The sequence below is a fragment of the Erythrolamprus reginae genome, chromosome 1, assembly GCF_031021105.1.
Source record: "Erythrolamprus reginae isolate rEryReg1 chromosome 1, rEryReg1.hap1, whole genome shotgun sequence".
Taxonomy (NCBI): domain Eukaryota; kingdom Metazoa; phylum Chordata; class Lepidosauria; order Squamata; family Dipsadidae; genus Erythrolamprus; species Erythrolamprus reginae.
In genome coordinates, this window is record NC_091950.1 from 132,068,140 (window position 1) to 132,095,921 (window position 27,782).

At 36.2% G+C, this 27,782-nt stretch overlaps 1 protein-coding gene across 1 annotated transcript in view; it reads left to right on the plus strand.

The window, feature by feature from the left end:
• The first annotated feature begins 2,833 nt into the window (after positions 1-2,833).
• The window catches only part of LOC139163247 (mucin-6), a 68,179-nt gene continuing 43,230 nt past the window's right edge, over positions 2,834-27,782 (plus strand). Inside the window, exons 1-14 of the mRNA XM_070744222.1 lie at positions 2,834-2,864; positions 7,163-7,207; positions 8,275-8,515; positions 10,737-10,863; positions 14,014-14,101; positions 15,173-15,285; positions 16,683-16,890; positions 20,175-20,297; positions 21,465-21,585; positions 22,637-22,775; positions 23,107-23,211; positions 23,847-23,919; positions 24,498-24,635; positions 27,175-27,336. Of these exons, the coding sequence (XP_070600323.1) occupies positions 2,834-2,864; positions 7,163-7,207; positions 8,275-8,515; positions 10,737-10,863; positions 14,014-14,101; positions 15,173-15,285; positions 16,683-16,890; positions 20,175-20,297; positions 21,465-21,585; positions 22,637-22,775; positions 23,107-23,211; positions 23,847-23,919; positions 24,498-24,635; positions 27,175-27,336 (1,714 nt within the window). The remainder of the gene's footprint in view (positions 2,865-7,162; positions 7,208-8,274; positions 8,516-10,736; positions 10,864-14,013; positions 14,102-15,172; positions 15,286-16,682; positions 16,891-20,174; positions 20,298-21,464; positions 21,586-22,636; positions 22,776-23,106; positions 23,212-23,846; positions 23,920-24,497; positions 24,636-27,174; positions 27,337-27,782) is intronic.

The following is a 27,782-nucleotide window of genomic DNA, read 5'->3' on the forward strand; positions in this document are numbered from 1 at the left end:
ACAAATTCAATTAATATAGACCTACTAATCTAAATTAAAATCCCCATTATTAAAAAAAACAATCATACCACTCAATACAACATACAGTACATATCATTTGTTGGCCAGTGGGCTAGAATCTAATAGCCCCAAGCCTGGCAGCATAGATGAGTCTTCAGACAGTTATGGAAGGCGAGGAGGGTGGGGCAGTATTAATCTCTTGGGGGAGCTGATTCCAGAGGGTTGGGACCCCCACAGAGAAGGCTCTTCCCCTAGGCCCCGCTAAGCAACATTGTCTAGTTGATGGGACCTGGGTAAGGCCGACTCTGTGGGACCTAACTGGTCTCTGGGATTCATGCGGCAGAAGGCAGTGGAGTGTTGGAGAAATATGGGCATACATAGGAAGGTCCATGACCGCTCACATGGCTGCATTTTGCAAGATTTGTACTTTCCGAACGCTCCTCAAAGGTAGCTCCATCTGAAGAGCATTGCAGTAGGTTTTGTTGGATTTATAGGCCGACCAACTCCAGATGGACTCTGGGCGATGGATTACCTGTATATGCCCAGTGGACATAAGAAGCTACATAGGAATGTATCAGCCCAGATGCATTTAATGAATCTATTATTATTTATGTATGTATTAAATTTGTTTGCTGCCCATCTCACCATGAAGGGACTCTGGGCAGCTTACAACATTAAAAGAAAGAAAGCAATACAAAAACACTACAGATTCATTGCATAAAATGGATCCCCTCGTGTGAATAATATAGTTGTTGGCAAATTAAAACACAACAAGAAGAAGAAGAATGTAAGGTTTCAGTTTACCTCCAAAAGAGGAAAGAGTGACCTGGGAACATTGGCAATATCAAACCCATAACAAGGCACCCATTTGAGAAATCTACCACAGATGAGGAAAATACTACATAGCAACAAGAGTGAGGAGAGATAGAAATCAAGATTTCCACATAACATGATTTCCACTCAGTGGCTCCTATGAGAATGGTAAGATGAAACTTAGTAAAAACTAAAAGAGAGAGAGAGACAGACAGAGACAGAACAGATTAAGATAACTTCTGATTGTCTTTACAGTAACTCTAAATATAATTATCATTTTTCCTTTTACTCTGTGGTTATAATCTAATTCCTTTTTCTATAGTCTATTCTTAGTCATTCTCTGAATCAATATATGTATGTGAATCCACAATCCGCTAACATTTTTACATGTGTACTGAAGATTATTAAAAAGTCCCTTTTTGTTCCCATTTCCAAAATAAATTTGAAGTGCCATTATACATTCTAGATGGTTTGCTGATAAATCAGACAAATATCTACAGTATACACCACTAAAACTTCCATTTATCTTTAATTGGCAAAACAATGCATTGTAGGGCACAATTTTGAACATACTTACTTTAAATGGACAAATTTACAGAATATGTCCAAACTCCAGAACCCCATGATTCCCATGGAATTGAAATCTGGCAAATTTTATGAAATATTTTTGACATAAAAAATATCATAAAACATTTTTTGACATCAAACAAAATGTCATAAAATATTTTCTATAGTTTCTATAGTTAACTCTTCCCCTTTTCAAGAGAGAAATATCTCTGAAAATCTCCCTTAATTTCTAAGAACTTTTCTAGTACATAAGAAAATATGCCAAGGGACTTCCGGGGGTGGAGCCAGGCTGAAGCGACGTGCAAGTCAGGAGCTCCTGGTTTGTACTCGAGATTTCCCGTTAAAAAACCAATTAGTGGTGTTAATTCTTCTTGGTGAGAAGAGTTACAGTTAGGGGAAGCACCTAGTTATCGGGGGTTTGCAACTCCCCCCCCTAGCGGGTGGGAAAACCCCGTGTTTTGGCGGGGAAAAAAGCCGGGGTTTGTCCTCAGCCCGAAGGCCTGGCTTACTAAGCTGTCATCAAGGAAGTAAAAAAAATAGAGCAATGTCATAAAATATTTTCTATAGTTTCTATAGTTAACTCCTCCCCTTTTCAAGAGAGAAATATCTCTGAAAATCTCCCTTAATTTCTAAGAACTTTTCTAGTACATAAGAAAATATGCCAAGTTGAAAATATTGAGGAATCTGTTAAGGAACTATCTCTGAAACAATGACAGGGCCATTGGTTTTCTAGTCATCTTATAAAATTTCTCCCTAAGGTTATAACATAATGTAAACTTCAATCCCATAAGCTACAGTATGTCACAGAAGTGAGTATACCCCCTCACATTTTTTAAATATTTAAATATATCTTTTCATGTGACAACACTGAAGAAATGACACTTGACTACAGTGTAAAGTATTGAGTTTACAGCTTATATAACAGTGTAAATGTGCTGTCCCCTCAAAATAACGCAATACACAATGTCTAAACTGCTGGCAACAAAAATGAGTACACCGCTAAGTGATAATGTCCAAATGGGGCCCAAAGTGTCAATATAATGACCACCATTATTTTCCAGCACTGCGTTAACCATAGAGTGCACCAGCACTTCACAAGTTGCCACTGGGGTTCTCTTCCACTCCTCCATGATGGCATCATGGAGTGGATGTTAGAGATGTTGTGCACCTCCACCTTCCTTTTCAGATGCCCTCCAGATGCTCAATAGGGTTTAGGTCTGGAGACATGCTTGGCCAATCCATCACATTTACCCTCAGCTTCTTTAGCAAGGCACTGGTAACTTTGGAGGTGTGTTTGGGGTCCTTATCACGTTGGAATACTGCCTTGTGGCCTAGTCTCTGAAGGCGGAGGATAATGCTCTGCTTCAGTATGTTACAGTACATGTTGGCATTCACAATTCCCTCAATGAACTGTAGTTCCCCAGTCCCACCAGCACTCATGCAGCGCCAGACCATGACATCCCCACCACCATGCTTGACTATAGGCAAGACACACTTGTCTTTGTACTCCTCACCTGGTTGCTGCCACACATGCTTGACATTATCTGCACCAAATATGTTTATAGTGGTCTCATCAGACCACAGGACATGGTTCCAGAAATCCAGAAATCCATGTTCTTAGTCTGCTTGTCTGCAACAAACTGTTTGCAGGCTTTCTCGTGCATCATCTTTAGAAGAAGCTTATTTCTGAGACAACAGCCCTGCAGACCAATTTGATGTAGCATGTGACGTATGGTCTCAGCACTGACAGGCTGACCTCCCTTCAACCTCTGCAGCAATGCTGGCAGCACTCATACATCCGTTTCCTGAAGCCAACCTCTGGACAGGACACTGAGCATGGACACTCAACTTCTTTGGTCAACCATGGTGAGGCCTGTTTGGAGTGGAACCTGTCTTGTTAAACCACTTTATGGTCTTGGCCACCATGCTGCAGCTCAGTTTCAGGGTCTTGACAATCTTCTTATAGCCCAATATTATTTCTAGCACCTTATAACATATTTCAAGTATTGTCTGAAACAAAAACTTCGTTCTAGGTAAGGCATTCATTGTTATCACAAAATCCTCCCCAACAAAGACAATTGTAATTTCCCCTCTCATGACATATATTTTTAATTCCACCACACATCTTAACACAATTATTTTGAAATAGTGTATAGTTCATAATTATTATAATGATATCCAAATATTTTATCTTCTCAATTTTAAAAGCTTTGACTCATCAGCTGGTTGATCTTCTATTTTCATATTTTTATTAACTTCTGCATCTTCTGTTTATTAACTTTAAAACCTACTAACGCACCAAATTCTTTCAATTTGTCCATTAATATCACAATTACCTTTAAAGGGAACCAACACCAAGTTATCTGCAAGAATACATAACTTATACATTTATTATACATTTATTTTTTAATCATTTTAATCAGTTTTAATCAACCCCGCAATCTTCTCATATCTCTATTCAATATTTCCAGAAGTAAAATAAACAAGAGAAGGGACTGTGGGGATACTCTTTTGCAGTGTTTCTCAATTTCATTCAGTGTTTTTCAATTTCAACACCTTTAAATTGGATTTCAATTCCAAATTTCAGCTCTCAGAGTTCTTCATGCAGGCTAAAGAATAATGGAAGTTGTTCTATGCATCCTAAAGTTGATGAGGCTAAGAAACACTGCTCAATAGGATGAGACTAGAGCTATGGGCCCATAACTTGTTAATCGAGACTTGAAAAGTTAGAAAATAACATAGCTATTTTGAAAGGGTCTCATTATGGTGGCATCAGATGGCCTTTATATCTAATCAGCTGAATTGCTTTCTAAGGGTTGAGATTTTTCAAAATCCACATTTTTCAAAAGGTCCACTTGTTCTTGAAATCATAACATGTTTCAAAGTCAATATGGTTCAAAATAAAACTGCCTATTAGATTTTAAACCACTTTCAGAAAAACCTCAAGTTTCAAAATCCCAGGACATAAATATAAAATGCTCATTATTTTCATTCTCAGGGAAGTTAAATATGTAATATATAAGCCATGTCACAATACCTATTGTGATTTAATACCTGACTTAACCATAGGGAAGTACTTGAAAATTGAAATATCTTCCTCAAACACTTATATAGAAGTGGTAACTGGAACAAAATATCAATTTATGACCTGTAGCACAGGGAAACAATTCTTGTGTTCTAAATATATCCATGGCTAATCCACTTTAATGGGCAAATATTTTTGAAAATAAACAAATCCAGTCTTGGGGTTGCAGGATCTTAATGCATTTATAAATTAATAAATAATGTGTCTCTCATAGCATAGTAGATTCAATTTTTTCTTCTAGAACACCTTGATGAGGAAAATATGTGACATACTATTTCATATTGTTCCATTCTTGTGTCTCTTAAAATATTAGAATGGGCCAACAGGGAAATGACATTTTCCTAGTCCTTGAATGGCAACATGATGTAATTTTCCATTGCGTTAGTCCATCCCATACAGTTATATGCCTAAATGAATATAGTGTAGAATTTAGTTATGTAACAATTACTGTTTTTATTTATTTATTTTGTCCAATACACAATGAAGGTTATAGAGGATATAAGCGTAGTAAAATATATCAGAGAAAGAATAGAAGAGATATAGGAATACAATATAGGAATAAAGATATAGGATATAGGAATAAGATATAGGAATAAAATATATCAATGAAAGAATAGAGAAAGGATATAAGAATAGAAGAAAAGATATATAAGATACAGGAGAGACAATAGGACAGGGGACGGAAAGCACACTAGTGCACTTATGCACGCCCCTTACTGGCTTCTTAGGAATCTGGTGAGGTCAACCATGGATAGTCTAAGGGTAAAATGTTGGGGATTAGGGTATGACACTATGGAGTCTGGTAATGAGTTCCACGCTTCGACAACTCGATTACTAAAGTCGTATTTTTTACAGTCATGTTTGGAGCGATTAATATTAAGTTTGAATCTGTTGTGTGCTCTTGTGTTGTTGTGGTTGAAGCTGAAGTAGTCGTTGACAGGCAGGACATTGCAGCATATGATCTTGTGGGCAGTACTTAGATCATGTTTAAGGCGTCATAGTTCTAAGCTTTCTAGACCCAGGATTGTAAGTCTAGTTTGGTAAGGTATTCTGTTTCAAGTGGAGGAGTGAAGGGCTCTTCTGGTGAAGTATCTTTGGACATTTGTGAGGGTGTTAATGTCCAAGATGTGGTATGGGTTCCAAACAGATGAGCTATATTCAAGGATGGCTCTGGCAAAAGTTTTGTAAGCTCTGGTAAGTAGTGTAAGATTGCCGGAGCAGAAGCTATGTAGGATTAGATTAACAACTCTTGAAGCCTTCCTGGCAATGTTGTTGCAGTGGGCTTTGGCACTTAGGTTGTTTGTTATTAGTATTCTGAGGTCTTTAACCAAGTGGGGGTTATCTGTGATAATTTTTTATTCAGTTTGTATTTGGAGTTATGATTTTTTTTTTTGCCGATGTGTAGAACAGAGCATTTGCTGGTTGAGATTTGGAGTTGACATGTGTTAGACCAATCAGAGACAGAATCTAGGTCTTTTTGGAGAGTAGTTGTGTTATTGGTGGTGTTGAAGAGTTTTACATTGTCAGCTAAGAGAACACAGTTGCTTATGGTGTGATCGCAAAGGTCATTGATGTAGAGAATGAAGAGCGTTGGTCCCAGTACGCTACCTTTGGGAACATTGCTTTTAACAAGGATGGGGTTGGATATGGTGCTTCCTATTTTGATCACCCATTGTCTGTTTGACATGAATGCTGTAATCCAGCTGTGGAGGGATCCTGAGATGCCATAGGATTTGAGTTTTAGGAGTAGTTTGTCGTGGACCACTGAATCAAAGGCTTTGCAGAAGTCGATATAAATTGCATCTATGGATTTTCCTTGATCTAGATGAGTTGTCCATATGTTTTTGCAGTGGAGGAGCTGCAGGTTGCAGGATAGTTTTTTTCTGAATCCAAATTGTTTGTTAGAGAGCAGTTTATTAGTTTCTAGGTGGAGAGTAATTGATTGGTTTATAATTGATTCCATGACTTTGCATGGGACGCAGCATAGTGATATTTGTCTGCAGTTATCAACAGGACAGGGGTCTCCTTTTTTGAAGATGGGGATGACCATTTTACAGTGTAACTTTGTGGTGGCTTTTTAACTCTCTGTATTTACTTTGGTGATGAATAGCCACAAAGTAATATAATAATGTTAAGCAGACAGGATAGGGTGGAACCTTGGAAATTCTTTTCCTGAATTAAGCTTCATTTTATACTAGAATGATTGCTAACATCTATATTAGTCAGTCTTTCTTTTCTGCCAATTTTCTTTCTTAAATAACTTCTGAAACTTCTGTTTCAGGATATGTTACGTTTATGTTATATTATGTTATGTTGTTATGTTATGATGTTGTTGGATTGGGTTGGGCTCATTGGGTTGCATTGGGTTGGGTGTGTTGTGTTATATTATTATCCTGTGTTATACTGTTTATGGTTATTTGATTATACTGTATAATCAGAGATATTTCAGTGAATTAAACCGAGTCAAAACTAGTTGCAAAATCATGTAGTCATCGTGAAAATTCAGTTGCTGTTGTGACCCACATCTTCTCTAAACCAGTTCTATTCCCTGTGCCCTGGGATGACAAATCCCAAAATTTCCTGATTCATCTGGAGAACATCAAATGGAAGAAAGCCTTTCCTTTCTTCTGATATGAAAAAGAAAATCCATACAGACATGTAAAAACACAAGCCAAATTTCTTTTTTTGTTTTTGCAGAATTCCATTCAGATGGGCAGAGAAGTCTAGATGGACATCACTCAGGTATTTCTGCTTCCATTTCTATAGGGCCAGTATTTCAAAAATCAGATATATACATAGGATTTTATTATTTATTTATTTTGCTAAAATCCTCAGACATTGCTCAGCAATGTCTATTCCAGCCTTTATATTATAGTCAGGGCACTGAAAGTCTAGAAGCATCTAAAGTAGGATTTGCCCAGCTTACTTACCCAGTTTATTGTCCAAAAGCTGGGAATTGAAAAAGAAAAATGCAACTGTTAAACAAGTCTGTTTTTAGCTACTGCTGCTGCTGCTAATTCTGCTATCAGGGTCTTTTTTTTAGCTTCCATGAAGTCCTGTAATATTCATCTGATTTCTCTTTTGCTTCAGGTGATATACATCTCCCCTCAGTGTACAGAAAATTGATTTTGAGTAACAGTTAAGATCAAGTACAGCAAATATAGTCTCCCCCATTCCAAGAAGCAATTCTTTATTTTCCATTATTTAGGGATTAGGTTTTTTTGTTTTGTTAAAAATAATTTTGATTGTTAAAAAAAAGACTGCTATTTTGTTCTTTAACCATTCCTTTTACTCAGCCTGTTGCTCTGCTCACACCCTTAATCCTGTAGTAGTCAACTACACTTTCCTCAGTTCCTACAATGTTGTCATCTCCCTTCCTTTATATTTCAGTAGATAGCTTTTTGTCTGTCCCTTTAAAGCTCAGACTTCCTGGGACTTTCTGTTTTTGTTTTCCCTTACAACCATCCTTATCTATAATATATTAAAACTTAACTTGCTTGTTTCTACAAATGTCAAGGTATTCAGCCCTCCAAATTTTTGGATGATTTCTATCTTTGAAAGGATTATTCTAAAAATATTGGAAGGGGCTTTATTGTTTATATTGAAAACCTCAGCAAAATTTCATTTGGACAAAGTGCCTGGGCACTGTGCCTTTGCATATGGTGGAACATGGCCTTGAATCTAAAAAAAAAAAAAAGAAATTTAAAAGACAGCTGTAAATAAGAGTGAAGAGAAAACAGTATCTAAATAAATAATTGGATTTCTAAAGCCCATAGAATCTCATTACATTACTATTTTCTTTCTTTAAGCTCTGGACAAGGGTTCTTGTTCCACCTGGGGCACTGGTCATTTCTCAACTTTTGACAATTACCTGTACGATTTCTCGGGGACTTGTAATTATGTCTTTGCTACCGTCTGTGATGAGACCTCTCCGGACTTCAACATACAGTTCCGTCGTGGTCTGAACAAAACAATTGAAAGAATTATCATTCAAGCGGGCCCGAATACTATTACCATTGACAAAAGTGGCATATCACTCAAAGATTATGGGTAAGCATCCAATAGAAAAATTGTTTTGTTTTGTTGCAAGTTAAAGCTTCTTCTATAAAGTATGGCAACCATCTTATATGAAATTGTGCCCTTGGGCTTCAACTCTAAAACAATGTGCTTGTCATGAATCATCATTCAAGTACTGGGAAACTGTGTACACTTTCAGTGGAAGGAGCATCCCATTTCTCATGATGTATCAGTTTTGGCTAACTACCTATAAGTGACAAGAATATTTTGGTATGTGGTGCTAATGGGTAATAAAATTGCCAACACAACACCATTCAAGATGTTGGTCATTACTTTTAAAGCCCTACATGGCTTAGGGCCTGGTTATCTGCCACACAACTCCCAGTGACCGGTGAGATCCCACGGGGATTGTCTCCTCCAGGTCTCATCAACTAAATACTGTTGGCTGGCAGGCCTGTGAGGGAGCAACAGGTTACTTACAGAGGTCAGACTGCCCACACCCTATTGGTCATCCAAAAAAGCTGTTAAGACCTGGTGCCATTAATCTTGTGGCTGTAATCGGCAAGATCCAGCCATGGAATGATATATATGGGTTTTAAATTGTTTTAATTGATGTTTTTAATATTCTACTCTGCTGTTAAGCCACCCGGAATCCTTTGGAAGTTGGGCGGCATATAAATTTAAATAAATAAATAAGAAAAATCTATATTTAGATAGCTTCTATAATGTAATCCAAATAGATCCTGTCTTCTTTACAGAGCTGATTTTCTGAATGTTTTTGTAAAAGATTTGTGTGTGTGTGTGTGTGTGTGTGTGTGTGTCTATGTAATCATTCATCCAACATTTTAGCCATTGTCTATATACTGAAGGTCATAGAATGGATCCCACTTGATAAAAAGCATTGAGCTGAGATAGATAGGTATATAGGAAGATAGGTAGGCGATAGACATAGATATAGAGACAGAGACACAGACACAGATACAGATGGTATAGATACAGCATCATACCATCACATGAAAAGCTCTGCCTGTCTTGGACACATAAAATATCATCAAACTGATACATTTGACACCCAAGGAAACACTATTGCATCATAGCTAAATATCATTTTAAAGCATCACTTTTTCTTTTTGGACCCTCCAAAAACCATAAGGACAGGAAATTATATTAGTTTTTCTTTATACACATCATACAGTGCAGGGTTGGGTTCCACTTACCCTCACCACCAGTTTGTATCCCATCCCCTCATGAGATTTTACTTCCACGCATGCTCAGAGGTGGATTCAGCCAGCAACACAGCTGAAGAGCTTATCAGCTGTGCTTCAGGCAAAGAAATAAAGGTCAGTATTAACCTGGGGTCAAGCAGGAGGGCTTTTTTCAAAGCACGGAATGAGGAGGAGCCATCCAAACACAAGAAAATAGGCTGAAAATTTAGAAAAAAAGATGGTGGTGAGCGCGGACCAGCACAGATAGAATAGGATCCGTGATGTCAAAATTACATCACCAATGAGCAGTGATGGGTTACCAAAATTTTTACTGTGGGCGTGGCTTATGCATTTTGTTTAAACATCTTTCAGTGCAAATTGGGTGCTCTGGGGTTGAGCTCCAAATTTTGTACCGGTACTGTGTTCCTGACCATATCCATAGGAGCTCATCACTGCCAACCAGTCACTAACAATTTGGGCAATCTGTCCTGAAACAGCAGGAACTTACCCCTGATATAGTGCCATTCTGAGGCCTTTAGGTGGTTGTGAGCTGCAAGTAGCCTGAAAGCCATAACTTTATCATTGTGTAATGGGATATCTCACTCATGATAATAGAGGTTGTCATCAATTAAACCAACCACAATCAGAAAGAATCAGGATCAGCATCTTCACCATTAAGTGACACAGTTGTAAAATTTTAAAAAGCCATGTGACTGTACCCAATTTATGACAGCAGTTTGACCATTATTGCCATATGATCACAACTTGCAATTTCCTGCCAGATCCCATATTTCTATTTTAGGACCTATGAATGTTTCAGATATTTTTGAAGTACAGCTCTCAGGATCCTTCAGCCAGACTCTGTAGGCTAAAGCTGCCAGGGTTTTAGATTCAGGCATATTGGGAAGTCCACTGTTCATTTTATCTCATTAGAGAATGAAAATGTAGTGGCATTTGAACATGAATTCCAATAAAGTTTGCATCATTTGATTCTGAAAATGAACCTTTACAATTCCACAAAGTGTCTCAATGTATATGTTTGTCCCTAGTAAAATCCAGTTGCCATTTACTAAAAATGGAATTCAGATTGCCCCATTTGGGCACAATATCCGTTTAATATCCAAGCGGAAGGAAATGGAACTTGCAGTATTCTGGAACAATGATGAATATCTCATGGTGAGTAAAGTTTTTATTTTTCATAGTGATTATGATTTTGGAAGTCTAAAAATTCCAGGCACACATTAAAGAAATTATTCTGTATATATTCCTTGGCATTGCTTGAAAAACTGAAGACGGAACACAGTAAAGCCAAAGGGTAATGATTTTAACAACCATTATTTTTAATTAAATGATTTAATGAACTTTACATTTGCAGTTTAGGCAGAGCAAGGCTGTCACTTTTAACATGGCAGAGGAGGGGGTGGGAGAGAGAAATCTCTATTTGTAGTTCCAAAAAAAATTGCTTGCAAAATGGTAAAGAAGCAGAATATTGCAAGAAAAATTGCTCACATATGTATTTAATTTCTTTGCCTCACATAAAGATTCTTCTCAAAAGCTTCTTTGCAAACTTCAGTGTAACTTTCCTGATAATTTCTGCAGTTATATTATTCATTCATTCATTCATTCATTTAAATTTATATTTTTAAGGATACTCAACTCCAGGTTTTTTTAAGTGCATTGCCTGAAACCAAGCAAAAGAGAATAAACATAATTAGGAAAATAAGGAAAATTATACTGTAACTAAAATAGACCATACATACCAGGTAGTCACATTGTTATTCATCCCAGAACCAGGCAAGGTTGGGGTACTTTGTAATTCCCAATATGGCATTCAATAGCATCATCCAGAGACCAGGATATTGAGGATCCAAAGACTTGGAATCATGGTTGAATTTTGAGCGCCAGGCAGCAGAATTGGTTTCGAATATTAATTCTGCCTTTTCCATGCATAATCCAGCTCAATTTCTTGCCAAATTTCCCTCTGCCCATCATCACTCAGATATTACCTGCCTTATTTCCTACATCAATTCCCTTGTTCTTCCACAACCCTCCCTCTATCTTTCTCCCAAGTCTTGAGGACTACCTAACATCATCATCTCCACAACAACCAGTCAACCAATCAGCTTCAGCTGATCACTTGTCCACAGTCTCTCCAAAAACAGCTTCTATCATAATGCCCTCACATGTTATGAGGCATGTCAGACTACGTCAAAGGGTTGGCATTAAAAGTAAGTAGAACATGGAATTATCCCACAGGTCCCTCTTTATAGTCTGCTTTATATACTTCATCTGTTTGTGGCACCTGTTGGACAAAATGATTCACAAAATATTCTCATGGAAAAGATTGGTAGAGATAAAGTAAAATGATTAAACAAGCACAGTAACTTCACTAACTCACCCACCATACCTGTCACACATACCAACTCATTTAAATCTTTCTATTCCCCTTTTTCCCATCTCTCTCATTTATTTAACTTTCTTCTCTATTTTTTCTCCTCCACCTTGCCATTTGAGAGAAAAGCCACTTAGGCAAGAGATCGTTTACAATGGAAAAAGCAGAAGGGAAGAGATTGGTAACATTCCTCTGCCTTTCATTTCTTTCTCAACAACCTTCCAATTAGTGTGTGTGTGTGTGTGTGTGTGTGTGTGTGTGTGTGTGAAAGGACAAAAGCATGGAAAGCCAAAAGTAAAGGGTCAGAGGCCAAGATGGTCCATTACAATAACCACAAGCAAGTATGATCTACTTATCACAGAATGAAATGGATGTCTTTTCATTCCTTGTAAGGCCAAGACAAAATGCAGGATTTGAGCCTTGGGGCTGCAACAGAGGGGGCTTAAAGCATAGATTTTTTATTTATTTATTTAGTCAAACAATTATAGGGTGATAATTTGTAAAAATAAAACATTAGATAAGTAATGATAAAAAGTAACAAAAGAAGACAATAGGACAGGGATGGTAGGCACAGTGGTGCGCTTATGCACGCCCCTTACAGACCTCTTAGAAAGGGGGTTCTGTTCTATCATTATTAAAGACTTTCCTGATACTTACAATAAATACATTTCATCAGAGTAGTGTCCTTGGAATTTTTGGCTGTGAACCTTCCAGTCTGAATATCTGTCTGAGTGAAGCTAGCCAGAAGTATTGCAAGTGAAAAATAGCAGAAGTGGGGTGGGGACTAAAACATGTTTTTCTTTCTGTGAACACCTCCATACAAACACACACATTCCCACAAAAACCTCTATTCCAAATAGCCCATTCTTTCAAGCAACAATTACTGGACTGCCGCTGTCAACATTTATATAAAGTACCAAATTTTACTCATTGTTTTAAAGGTATCATTGAAAAATCTCTGGGTACATCCAATAATAATTGACAGTCATAACTAAAGAAAAACCATGCATTCAACAGAAGCAGGAACAGGTTGAGACTTGCAGTCTGAGAGGCACCATATAATGGATCTCATATGCCGCTCTAAACCTTCTTCAGGGATAATAAAACAGACCTGAAAATACACTGCTCAAAAAAATAAAGGGAACACTTAAACAACAGACTATAACTCCAAGTATTCAATGAAATATTTCATTCATTCAGATCTAGGATGTGTTATTTGAGTGTTCCCTTTAATTTTTTTGAGCAGAATGCATTATTGGAAGTAAAATTGGTAACTATTGTATAAAATGTTGCTCTTTATCATTAGCTAGTAATGAAAAAAGCATTAGGAGATGAAGAGAAAAGACTAGTTACTATTTAAAAGGTCTTGTCTAATTGTCCACTATGGACATTGTCTTGGATGACAACTTTTAATTTGAATAGTGTTACCAGATGAAATATATTCAAGCAATAATGCAAAGCAATAATGCAAAGTAAGTGACTATCGGTTTCCACTTTGGGGGGGGGGGGAGAAATTGGGAAAGAACATTTGATCACAAATTCCAGAGGAGAAGCTGAATTAGGTTGTCAAAGCAAGAACAAACAGAAGTCATATGTGACTCCTTGTAGATCAGCAGATTTACTGCAGCTTGTTAAACGTTTAGGGTGTCACAGCAGGACGGCCTCTTAGATTTTTTCCCCTGCTAATTGTGGAATGTCTCACTATTAATACTGCAATATATGTCAGGCTGACCTGGACTGCAGTCCATGATTTGGTTAACAAACATTGTTAATAGGCATGTTGCTGTCTGGATTGGCTCAGAGGCGCATTCCACTGATCAAAATGGCATTACTCTATAAATTTTATAAGGAGAACATACAACATGGGTAAATTACCAAGACGTCGTGCATGGTTGTTTTCTAATTGATTTTCTTCCCACACCCTTTTTTAAAAGGTTTTAATTGAACAGAAATATATGGCAAAGACATGTGGACTATGTGGAAATTTTGATGGGCAAGAATTGAATGAGTTTCTGAGTGACGGTATTATTATTATTATTATTATTATTATTATTATTATTATTATTATTGTCATCATCATCATCATCATTTATCTTTGACTTACAATCACTGTTGAGCCCAAAATTTCTGTTGCTTATCGAGACAGTTTTTAAGTGAGGTTTGCCCCATTTCATGACATTTCTTGCCACAGTTGTTAAGCAAATCTCTGCAGTTGTAACATAGTTATTAAGCAAATATGGCTTTCCCCATTGACTTTGCTTGTCAGAAAGTGGCAAAAGATGATCACATTGGCCTTGGGACAATGCATTGACCTTGGGACAATGCAACTATCATAAATATCTGTCAGTTGCCAATCAATATTTTGATTGCATGACTATGAGGATGTTGCAACACCCGTGTGAAAAACAGTCATAAATCAGCTTTTTCAGTGCCATTATAACTTCAAATGGTCACTAAACAAATGGTTGTGAGTGCTACCTGTTTGATTCAGAATTTGAAATGCTCTGCTGGATTGATAGTGTTCATCTTGGACTGTAAAACTAATGAGTTAATAGTATCTGATTTGGATTTTACAGGTATTGGGTTTATGGGGGGAAATGACATAGAAACATAGAAACATAGAAGACTGACGGCAGAAAAAGACCTCGTGGTCCATCTAGTCTGCCCTTATACTATTTCCTGTATTTTATCTTACAATGGATATATGTTTATCCCAGGCATGTTTAAATTCAGTTACTGTGGATTTACCAACCACGTCTGCTGGAAGTTTGTTCCAAGGATCTACTACTCTTTCAGTAAAATAATATTTTCTCATGTTGCCTTTGATCATTCCCCCAACTAACTTCAGATTGTGTCCCCTTGTTCTTGTGTTCACTTTCCTATTAAAATGACAATGCAAAAAGTGGGATGGAAAACACTGAAATGACCATTCTTTGCCCAACCCCCCAAAATATTTCAAAAGATCAATTTTCCTCTAGAGCAGTATTTTTCAACCTTGGCAACTTGAAGAGGAATGAACTGAACATGCTGGCTGAAGAATTCTTTAAGACTCATTTCAATCAAATTCAGTAACATGTATATCTCAATTAACAGGAATTATTCTGGATCCTTATGAATATGCAAATTTACATAAAATTGATGATCCTGCAGAGATCTGTCCTTTTGAAGGGATGAGGACTCCTAACATGCCTCCAAAGAAAGAATATGTAAGCACTATGCCATTATTGTGTATTTAAATTCCCTTGGGGAAAGGATGTGATAAAAAATATTACAGATCTGAAGAAGCAAGAGCAGACAGCCCCATCTACCTGAAAGGGATTGAGGGGAAAGTGTGTCTTTTGTAAACTTACCATTTTCCCATAAAACAATGTTAATCATTTTTTGCTTTCCATTTATTATGGAGTTGCATCTTATCTCAGTTAGTTCTCAGTTAATTAGTTTCCCATCTTGTTTTGCTCTAGTTTAAACAGGTTGCCCTTTTCATCCCAGCATAGGAAATCAGAAAAAAAAATTCTTACCAATAAAAAATATTGGTAGATCAGGATTTAATGGTGGGATCCTTGGTCCTCTTTGAGCATGGTGGTTTCCTTGCAAACAACCAAGTTTGGTAATGAAAACCACCAAATTCAGAGAGAAACAAGAACCCCACAAATGTTTTTGCTTTAAATTTATGCTATGATTTTGATGCCTCCTGCTGATATGAAAGGGAAAACCTCGTTTCCCATTTTCTGTGTCTAGAAGTCAGCAGACAAGACCGGGAATAAGCTGTGACACAAGAGTGACAATCTGTCTACCTTGAACCACAGAGCATATACTGCTGAATATTTATTTTTTTATTTTTTTTATTTATTCTTTGTCCAATATACAATACATATGGAAGAGAATAGACATTAAGTAATATATATAAAGATAGAAAGTAAAAAAAGAAGAGAATATATATGATATAAGAGATACGGAGAGAATATATATGATATATATATATAAGATAGATAGATAGATAGATAGATAGATAGATAGATAGATAGATAGATAGATAGATAGATAAGGAGAGAATATATATTATATATGAGATAAAGGAAAGACGATTAGACAGGGGAGGATAGGCACATCAGTGCACTTATATACGCCCCTTACTGGCCTCTTAGGAACCTGGAGAGGTCAATTGTGGAGAGTCTAAGGGAGAAATGTTGGGGGTTGGGAGTTGACACTATTGAGTCCGGTAATGAGTTCCACGCTTCGACAACTCGATTGTTAAAGTCATATTTTTTACAGTCAAGTTTGAAGCGGTTAATATTAAGTTTGAATCTGTTGTGTGCTCTTGTGTTGTTGCGGTTGAAGCTGAAGTAGTCGTTGACCGGAAGGACGTTGCAGCATATGATCTTGTAGGCAATACTCAAATCGTGTTTTAGGCGCCGCAGTTCTAAGCTTTCAAGACCCAGGATAGTTAGTCTATTTTCGTAAGATATTCTGTTTCGAGTGGAGGAGTGAAGGGCTCTTCTGTTGAAATTGATGGGATATTCTTCAAAACTGGTAGTGGTAGTTTTCAAAATTTATAGTGTGCGTCACTTGATTGAGACTATATGTTTGTTCATTTTCTTCTTAGGCCGCATTGTGCTCCCAACTGTTACACTTCGTGTCACCATCTTGCAACATTTCCCAAAATGGGTTTGTTATCAGTTGCCAATTGGATATGCAAGCCTGCAGCAATCCAGGACGCACCAGTTGTGCTTGTGCTACTCTTTCAGAATATTCAAGGCAGTGTTCCATGTCTCATCAAGAAGTAGCCAAATGGAGGACCAAAGATTCCTGCTGTAAGTTCAATCATTTACATCTCTAATTATACAAGCTGGGTAATATGTTTTAGCATCTACACTCTGCAAATGTGTTTTCTTTGCAAATTGCACTCTAATCTTGATTTGTATTAAGAAAAGAAATACAAAAGAAGAGAAGAGTCCCTGTTAATAGTTCTTCTTCTGTTGCTGCTCCTTTTAGCTGCATACTCCCTTGGTAGATACTTTTGGATGGTTTTGCCTTTGATTGCTTCTTACCTTTTGCTGTATTTTTTTTCATCACTGCCAACTGCCATCAGCGTGTCTTGATAGCTGTATCAAACTCAACTAGTGGTTATTGACTGGATTTACTACCAAAGTATAAATGTAAATCAAGCCAATTTCAATATTCCCTTTAAAATAGCCTAGAGTCCAGAAAGATGGATTGTAGATACAACTGTATTATTATGAATAATAATGTATGCAATTCAGTGATAATTGTCCATACACAAAACAGTCTCATCAAACAGTTTCATTATATATTAGGGCTATGCAATCCTTTAGGTTTGATTTGGAAGAGCTTAAATGATCTTGGGCAGTTGTGTCATTTTGGAAACTAATATAGCAACTCTATGAGTTGCAGATTGGAATTTTGGTGTATTTCAAAGTACCTTTTCCCAGTTAGTAAGTGCATTGCTTTCAAAAATGTAATACATTTCACACACTGATTACTATTATTAGATAACCCTTTTCACATATATACAAACTCACAAGTCTATATGTGGATTCATCAAACCTAGGATTTTAGGAATTTTTTGCATAAATATGGCACTCAGAGAGTAGAGTCTCCTATTTGGCTATTTGGAAACACATTTAAATATTAACAAATCCATTATGAATTACTCAATTAGAATGGTCATAGTGCTGTATTAAGCCTGTGAGTTGCAGGTTGGCCACTCCTAATAGAACAGAACAGGCCATTCCACACATACACCCTCCAATCCAATGGAATGTTGGGAAGAAATTACATAATCCCCCTGTGATTCCCAGTATACATATAAATGCAACATTAGAGGACAATAAAATTACACATGGACATCTTTTCATAGAAAAGTTGAATTAGCTTGTAACACAAAAGAAAATCCAGATACTTTCTATGATTATTTATGGTAAAGGGTGTGGAGAGTATTCCAGCTGATGTGCTCTGTATGCTTTCCTTGCCTTGTTAAAGAACAAGACAACCAAGCAAATAAAATTACTGGCTAGACAAAGGTTCTCGAAAAGCATCAAAGGGAAAAAAATCATTTAAAGCAGTTTCCTCAACTCTGGGCTAGAAGAAAATTAATGTTAAAACATTTTTGATCGAATCTTAAGTAAATAATAAAAATAATAAAAATAATAAAAATAATAAAAATAATAAAAATAATAAAAATAATAAAAATAATAAAAATAATAAAAATAATAAAAATAATAAAAATAATAAAAATAATAAAAATAATAAAAATAATAAAAATAATAAAAATAATAAAAATAATAAAAATAAAAATAATAGATTATTTTATTTTAAATAAAACACCCAGCGAGCATTGTATTTATTTTAATGCCCATACTGGGCAGAAATAATGGGATATGATTCAGGATTATAGGAATTATAATCTAGTGTGTTAGAAGGATCCTGGGGCTGGTGAATTAAAAGAATTGTTAACTTCATGCCACAGTATCTTCCACTAGAAGGCAGAAACTAATATATTACAATAATTTCACTGCTCACTTCTTTTTTAATAAAGCCTTCATGTTTAATACACTAGTTTCTCATTGCTGTCTATTATAATTTCCAGTTGGTAGCTATCCGCAAATGATGACACATAATTCCATTCACTGATTGGAATAATAGAGGTTCCACTACCAGCAGGCAAAAGTTAATAGGCAGTCATCTCACATCATAGAAATTACTGATAAATAATGTTGCTCACTTGAAGCAGATAGCTTTGAGAAAAGGAAAGTGTAAGAAGGAAACTATTAAGAAATCCCCTTACATGGTCCAGGATGCATGAGGTTCCTTTGCACTTAAAGAGGCAAGTCATTCAGGGGACAATGTTTCCCTCTACAGGTATTTGAGAACAGCAGCACCCTGGTGAGAATGTGTAAAGCTGTCACTATCTGATAAGAAATATCAGCAGATGTTTTGGCACACAACACATATTCATAAGATCAGAACGAGGGGCCTTTTCCCTTCTGGCTGGCAATATCACGGAAAGGTCATTGTGGCTTATTTTTCTCTTACCAGCAGCCATCACAATAGTGGCCTGTCTTTATAAAACCCAACACTGTCAAAACGTGGCCACAGTGCCCAGACTCTCCTCTGGGTGCAGATGGTTTCACAGCAACCCTTCTCTTCCTTAAATAGGCTATATCATGTAATTTCTCTTTCACTAACATGAGCATATGAAAGAACATATGGATACAGTTTTTTTCTTTTATAAAGGTGGGCAAAATCATTGTGATTACCTAAGGTTCTTGCTTGAAAAAAAAAGGCAAGTACAGTGATAGAAGTTATAGAAACAGCAGAAAAGGAGATATCAATGCCATCCATCCAAACAGAGGTGTGGGGTTTTTTTTCTTACAGAAGAAATTCATACTACGGCCTAGCATACAGCTAACAAGGCATCTGAGGCGATATTAAGAATTTCTGCTTCAGATTTTGACTAATTTAAAAGCACATAGCTAAGATAATGCATGGCTCATTTCTCTGAAGCCATGCGAATGTCAAGTAAAATTCGTTAGCATAAATTAAATAGATTTTTTTGTTCCTAAATACATTTGATTTGGATTTTATCTTGAAAATACATGAATGGCAAAATGGGTAGACATACTGTACCTGGGAGGCCACCAGAGCTATAGAAAATACTATTATATTATAATGACTCTCTGTTAAGAATATTAAATAATACCTGCATTCAATGGGATTCATTTTAAAATTGAGATGAAAATTAGAAAAAATGCAGAAGGAGAATAAATATACGCAGCCGTATCTTATTAATTTTCTAAATACTAGGATTCTGCAAATATTTCTTTTCAGAATAAGAAAGATTCTGCTCAGAAGTAAACAAAAATCCTGTTATTTTATGTATTACATAAACATTTACAGAAGAGAAGTCTAGAGAAGGAGAATTTTTAGTTTTCAACGAGTAGGGGGAAATATATTTAATATTATTGGATGGAATTAGTTGACGTTTTAAGGGTGAAGTGGATTGATCTCAAAATTGCATTCTAAATCTAGTGTTTTATTTTGTTCAGGAAATCTTTAAAATTATTTTATTTTGTAGCTCTGGGAAAATGCCCAGGTAATCAACAGTATAAAGAATGTGGCTCTCCATGTCTCAAGACTTGTTCCAATCCTGAATACAGTTGTTCCACCGATTGTACATATGGCTGCTTCTGTCCAGAAGGTAAATAAAAATAATATGTAAAATTATCTTGGCATGAATATATTTAAGCTGCTAATTGTTTAATACTACCATATTTTAGAGATTGTAGGAAGGGCTATATTTATATTCAATGTTTCAATACGCAGCATTTATAGTAACTTTGTAGATCTGTCTCCCTTTCAAGAGATAATGTTATGTTATTTTCCTGAATTTGCTTCTAATGGATATTTTAATAATACAGATAGTCCTCAATTTATGACCATCACTCAAAATTTCTGATGCTAAGTGAGATAGTTAGATTTAGACAAATGGGTTTACTTTCCATCAATCTCAGGGCCAATAAACTATTGCATAACAGAAGCAGTGCATAAGATAAAATGATCCTAGTATGTTTGAAGAATACAAGTAATCCTCAACGTACGACCAGAATTGAGCCTAAACTTTCTGTTATTAAGTGAGACATTTGTTAAGTGAATTTTGCACCATTTTACAACCTTTCCTTCACCAGTTTTTAAGTGAAACATTACAGTTGTTAAATTAGTGGCATAGTTGTTAAGTGAATCTGGCTTCTCCATTGACTTCGCTTATCATTTCAACCCAGGATACTGCAACCGTATAAATATGAACCAGTTGCCAAGTACCCGAATTTTGATCACATGAACTCAGAAATGCTACAATGTTTTTAAGTGTGAAAAATAGTCTTAAATCCCTTTTTTCAATGTTGTAACTTTGAACAATCACTAAACAAACTGTTGTAAGTCCAGGACTACCTGTACTTGTCTTGAATCAGAATTTAGATATTGATTCTCAAAATTAGTATAGCCACAAATAACAGCAATAGCATTTGTTATTTTCCCTTAGGGAAAACAGAGTTGGTTAAGTGATCCTTTCATTAAACATATAGTAAAACCAGATGTTTTAATGTTCTTGGAAACAGAAATGCTCATGATTTCCTATATAAAAGCCTTTCTTGATGCTTAAAGACAGAGATGCACATCTAAGCTGGCATTTTATATCAGGATTCAGAATGAACAGGAAAAACTGGAACTTGAGCATGATACTGATAGCTAAGTGAATGGATCCAATTTATTCTAGAGCAATAATTTTATAGCCAAACCTCAAGCTTTGTGTGGTCAAGATTAAACTGTTTCTCTTTAATTTGTTCTGAACATTTTCCTTTGTTATCAGGCACCATTTTGAATGACATTTCTCAAAACCAAACATGTATTCCTATTGAAGAGTGTCCATGCACATGGAAGGGGAAGATATATGCTCCTGGCGATGTCATTAAAGCAACTTGTAGAACCTGGTGAGAATTCTTACAAGACCTATAATTGGTACTTCAGTAATGGCATTTATGTTAGACCAAGTGAGGCTAGCATTTTTTTATAAGAAAAGAATTAATACATTTCAAGTACTATGAGATCAATCTATAAGTATGAATATTTTATAAATGACATATCCACTAAATCCCCCACATTTTAATATTAATATTAAATATTAATATTAATTATTAACACAATTAATATTGTTTATTGAACAATTTCACAGTTAACCAATGATAATAGATCCTACGTTTTCTCCCACTGGTATGATTGATTGATTGATTGATTGATTGATTGATTGATTGATTAATGCATGCATGCAATCAAATTATTATATATAGACTCTTGGAGATCATAAAGCTTAATTTTCTCCATGAAGATCTGTCCCAGTCTGGTCTTTCAGCTCTTCTAACAGCACCCCATTAACAAAAAAACTGGGTGAATCCATCTTGCTGCTGGACATTCTATTTTCTTCCATATTTTCCATCTTTAAACCCTTCTCTAGAGACCTAGGCTGGCTGATGTAAATATCTCCTAAATAAATGTTTAACATTGGGATATTTCAGCAATAGAAATGACTAAGCTGGATTTCAGTGATGATCCTTCTTCTTGTAATTGTTCATGACCTCTGAAAATCTGTTCTGAAGGATTATACAGTACACTCAAAATAGAAAATCTTATAATTTTGCTTATGAACTGAAGTTATTCTGTTAATGTAAGACTACTTAATATCCTAAGGGAACTTAGGCTAACAAACAGTAATGCTGGACAGATATAGTCAATGTTACTTTGATGTCATGTGCTAATCCACCTTACTTATAAGTTTGTTTAAAAATGGTTGAATGAGGCTCACTAGATATATACATAGATCAAAATATGAGATCAATTATTCTTGTCTTTAGATGCCTATTTGCTTTTTCATAATGATTCTTGCTTAAGGCTTACTGATTTCAAAATATTGTTGCAGAAAGAGGGAATTTTGATAGAATCCAGCCTCCTTAGTTAGTAGCTGACCTGTATATTTCTTTCCACCAGTAAATGTACAATGGGCCAATGGACCTGTACAGAACAACCATGTCCTGGCAGATGTTCTTTGGAAGGAGGTTCCTTTGTCACCACTTTCGACTCCAAACCATACAGGTTTCATGGTTTCTGCACCTATATCCTTTTGAAGGTATTTTACACATTAAAGCTCTTGTTCACTGCTACTCTCTTTAATTTCATCTGTCACTTAACATTTTCAGGAATATCTTCTTGGTATGTGGTATTAAGATTATTGTCCTTTAATTAAAACATTCCTTTAAGATTCTCTTTTTAAGGATGTAAAGAGATATTTTTCCAGTCCTTGAACCATGGTATTTTTTCCCATATTCTTGGCCTGTTCTTTGTTGTCATTTTATAAAACATTTAACACAACTTATAAAACTGGTAGTGTAGTGACAGAAAAGAAGTGAAAGGAGGTTTTTATTTTTCTTCTACAAACATTGTATTTATTTCTCTTCTAGAGCTCTTTGTTGCCACACAATGGAACTTTAATGGCTGTATACGAACAGTCTGGCTTTTCCAATTCAGAGACATCCTTGTCAGCTATCATTTATATATCAGAAAAAGTAAGTATCCAACCCACTGATAATATTTCACCTCAGAATGTACAAATATAATCAAATGTAGCCATTATAACATAGGAACATTATCTGCCCCATTGACATTTAATCTACTTAGTGGTGGGTAATATTTCCAGATACAAATACACAGAGTGCAGAACAGAATGAAAGGTGAGAGAAATATGTGTGCCTGGAAGCAAAAATAAAGAAATGAAAAATTCTTTGAAGCATTGACCTGGTTTGCACATTATACAAATCTATGTTTTGTTTAATAATGATATTATTTAAATAACAATTGAATAGTTCTTAAAATTGGTTTGCAGAGTCCCTGGCGTGGTCACTCAATCTTACAGGATTTTAGCATTTTTCTCTGAAATATCATGAAATGTTGTAATTCTTTTGCAAAATTGCAAAGGTTTTAGGTGCAAATACTAAAACTATGTGAAACTTGATGGATTTGGTTTGGAGAAGGCTATTTTATTTACATACAGTATATTTTATATTCTAAATCAATCTCTAAATTGATTTAGAATATAAATTGATTTAAATTGATCTTCTAAATCTAGTCAAAGAAAAGTTCAATATTTTTCTGGTCTTAGAACTAACCCTGGCTTCTAATTAGGATTCTGTTTTATGCACAGGAGAAAATTGTGATTTCCAAGAATGAAGTGTTCAATGATGAGAATGAACTTAAGTGGTTACCTTACACATCAGGTAAGAGAAGGGAGAATAGAGTACAGTGGTACCTCTACCTACAAATGCCTCTACTTATGAACTTTTCTAGATAAGAACTGGCTGTTCACGATTTTTTTGCCTGTTGTCAAGAACCATTTTCCACTTACAAACCCAAGCCTCCAAAACTGTAACCAGAAAAGGCAGGGAGAAGCCTCCATGGAGCTGCTCTAGGAATCTCCTGGGAGAAAACAGGGCCTTCACCCTCCCCAATCGTGCACATTATTTGCTTTTGCATTGATTCCTATGGATCCTATTGCTTCTTCTTACAAACTTTTCTACTTAAGAACCTGATCACAGAACGAGTTAAATTTGTAAGTAGAGGTACCACTGTACAAGCATTCAATAACTTGATGATTTTGTCAACAATGTGCATATTACCTGTATATATATTTTTAGTTAAATACATTAATATGTATTATATTCTTGCTAGGTAGGATGCATATATAAACACAGCCTAAGAGCAAAGTTTGGGAAAAGTTTTATTTTAAATTTAAATCATGATTTAAATAGATAAATAGAGTCCATATAATTTGGTTATCTAATCTATTTTATTTTAGGGGATATCACAATCTTCAGACAATCATCAATTTACATCCAGATGTACACTCCTTATGGGCTGGAGATACTAATACAAACTGATACAGTATTTCAAATTTACATTAAAGTCGAACGAAATTTCAGAGGCACAACCCAAGGTAAACAGTTTCCTTGATTGGTGACTGGAAATTTGGAAGCCCTTGTCAAAGAATACCATAATCATGATTGGGAAATCATTTCCAGAGTTTTATTTTTTACTACTGCAAATAGATGAACCTTTCTACTGAGAATTTCCTTTGGGATTGGGACATAGATATCATCATTATTAACACCACTATCCTCTTTCAAATCAGTCCAAATCTGTGGAACATTCAGACAGGGATTTCTTTACTGAATCTGGAAGCTACACAATATTGAGGTGAATGTAAAGATGGATTTTCTGTGCCAAACCTAAGGGGAAACTTGAAAGTATTGTTGAAAGCATTGCCCATAGTTATTTATCAGGAGTTATACTGATTCTCTTCGCTGTCTCCTTGTTTTGAGACTAATATATTTATTTTATTATTTATGTTTCATTTCAGGAATTAATTAAGACAATTCAGAGAGAGAGAAAGAGAGATAGAGAGAGAGAACACAGAGAGATACTCAATAGAACAAAACAGAATCAGATGCACAGACACACAGAGACTCAAATGTTTTGTTATACAAAAAACAAAAGCATAAGGCCATTTAAATTGTAACCAGTGCAATGACAAAACCAGTGTCATGACCACTGGAAGCAAAACTGGAATTTCTTGTGCTCAGGATGTTATATATAACAAAATAAGAAAGGTTCTCAAACAGAATTAAGCTATCAAACATGATTGTTATCTATATTGCACTGTATAAATGTAAATAAGGAAAGTGACACTTCTGTGTTATTATATCACACACACACACACAACTTATTTATATATATGTTTTTGTAAATTTTCATGGGTACAGGTATGAAGGTCTTGGCATATTCGGGTTTCTTCCCTTGTAAGTTTCAGAGATTCCAGGCGATGTTTCAACGAGGTCCCACTTGTCTTCTTCAAGTGCTTTTGCCCTTGTGTTCACCCTAGCACAAGGACAAAAGCACCAGTCTGAAGATGACGAGTGGGACCTCGTCGAAATGTCACCAGGAATCTCTGAAACTTACATGGGAAGAAACCTGAATATGCCAAGACCTTCATTTATATATATATATTTCAACATATATATGATATTTTTATTACTGATATATAGTCTAAAAATCTTTCCTTTAAAAAAAAATATATTTATGGAATATTTACATTAAAATACAAACAAAAACATTACATGACATGTTTCAAGTTTCAAGTTTTATTGGATTTATATGCCGCCCCTCTCCGAAAACTCGGGGCGGCTAACAACAATCATAAACAATATACAGTAATAATCCAATACTAAAAGCGAATTAAAACCCCTTAATATACAAAACCAAACATACATACAAACATACCATGCATACAATTGTAACGGCCTAGGGGGAGAAGAAGTCTTAATTCCCCCATGCCTGGCGGCAGAGGTGGGTTTTAAGTAGCTTACGAAAGGCAAGGAGGGTGGGGGCAATTCTAATCTCTGGGGGGAGATGGTTCCAGAGGGCTGGGGCCGCCACAGAGAAGGCTCTTCCCCTGGGTCCCGCCAAGTGGCATTGTTTAGTTGACGGGACCCGGAGAAGACCCACTCTGTGGGACCTAACTGGCCGCTAGGATTCGTGCGGCAGAAGGCGGTCCCTGAGGTAATCTGGTCCAGTGCCATGAAGGGCTTTATAGGTCATAACCAACACTTTGAATTGTGACTGGAAACTGATCGGCAACCGATGCAGACTGCGGAGTGTTGGTGTGACATGGGCATATTTAGAGGAGCCCATGATTGCTCTCGCAGCTGCATTCTGCACGATCTGAAGTTTCCGAACACTTTTCAAAGGTAGCCCCATGTAGAGAGCGTTACAGTAGTCGAGCCTTGAGGTGACATGGGCATGAGTGACTGTGAGCAGTGACTCCCGGTCCAAATAGGGTCGCAACTGGTGCACTAGGAGAACCTGGGTGAACACCCCCCTTGCCACAGCTGAAAGATGTTTCTCTAATGTGAGCTGTGGATCGAGGAGGACGCCCAAGTTGCGAACCGTCTCTGAGGGGGTCAATGATTCTCCCCCCAGGGTAATGGACGGACAGATGGAATTGTCCTTGGGAGGCAAGACCCACAGCCACTCCGTCTTGTCTGGGTTGAGTTTCAGTTTGTTGACACCCATCCAGGCCCCAACAGCCTCCAGGCACTGGCACATCACTTCCACTGCTTCGCTGACATACAAAACATATACCCTTTTAAAAAGAAATTCCATATTTGCAAATCTATTATCAAAGCTTAAGTACTTAATGATTAACACGAACATCAACCATCCTGTTGACTATTATTTATTACAGCCTGCTTGTAACATTATAGAGATATCTTAAACACTTATATATTTCCCTTTTAATATTCAATTTCTAAGTCATAGTATCTTTTATGTCTTTAAGTTAATAAAGGTTTGGTTTTAACAACAGTTTATCTATTTTCCTCATAATCTTGGTTAAAGGATTTGTAAGATTACTTATTTATATATATCCGTTCATATTTCTTTCCTTTTTTATCATTGTTACTTTCTCATTTCACCAGGGTTATGTGGTAACTACAATGGAGAAACCACAGATGATTTCATGACCAGCATGGATATTACTGAAGGAACTGCACCTCTTTTTGTGGATTCTTGGAGATCCGGGAACTGTCCATCTGCTATTGAGAGAGATACAGATCCTTGTTCTATGAGTCAGCTAAACAGTATGTCAAGTCTTTGGTCCTCTGTGGGCATGGGAGGAAGAAAAAGATGTGAATTATGATAACTATACACAAGGACAGTCATAGAAAACCTCTCAAAAATGTTTTCATTACTCTAATAACCCTAGGACTAACACCACCTGATGGCTATTTATGTATTTGTTTCATTCGGGTTACCTCATGGCTCCATTTAAAAGATTTGAAAAATGGTGCTTGAGAAGCAGTATTGTACTTTTGTGCTCTAAATCATCTCTCCTTCATGAGAAGCAGTGACAATTCTTGGTTATGTTTCTCTCATGGCTGTATTCAAATGAATCTACTCTCGCCTTACATAAGATCGAACCATCTGCAGGGGAGGAATAATATATAGTTTTGTAGTGTTTGTTCAGCAGTGTGCAGAACCCTTGAGTTATCAAGGACATAGACATAGGAAACGTGGGATTCCAGCA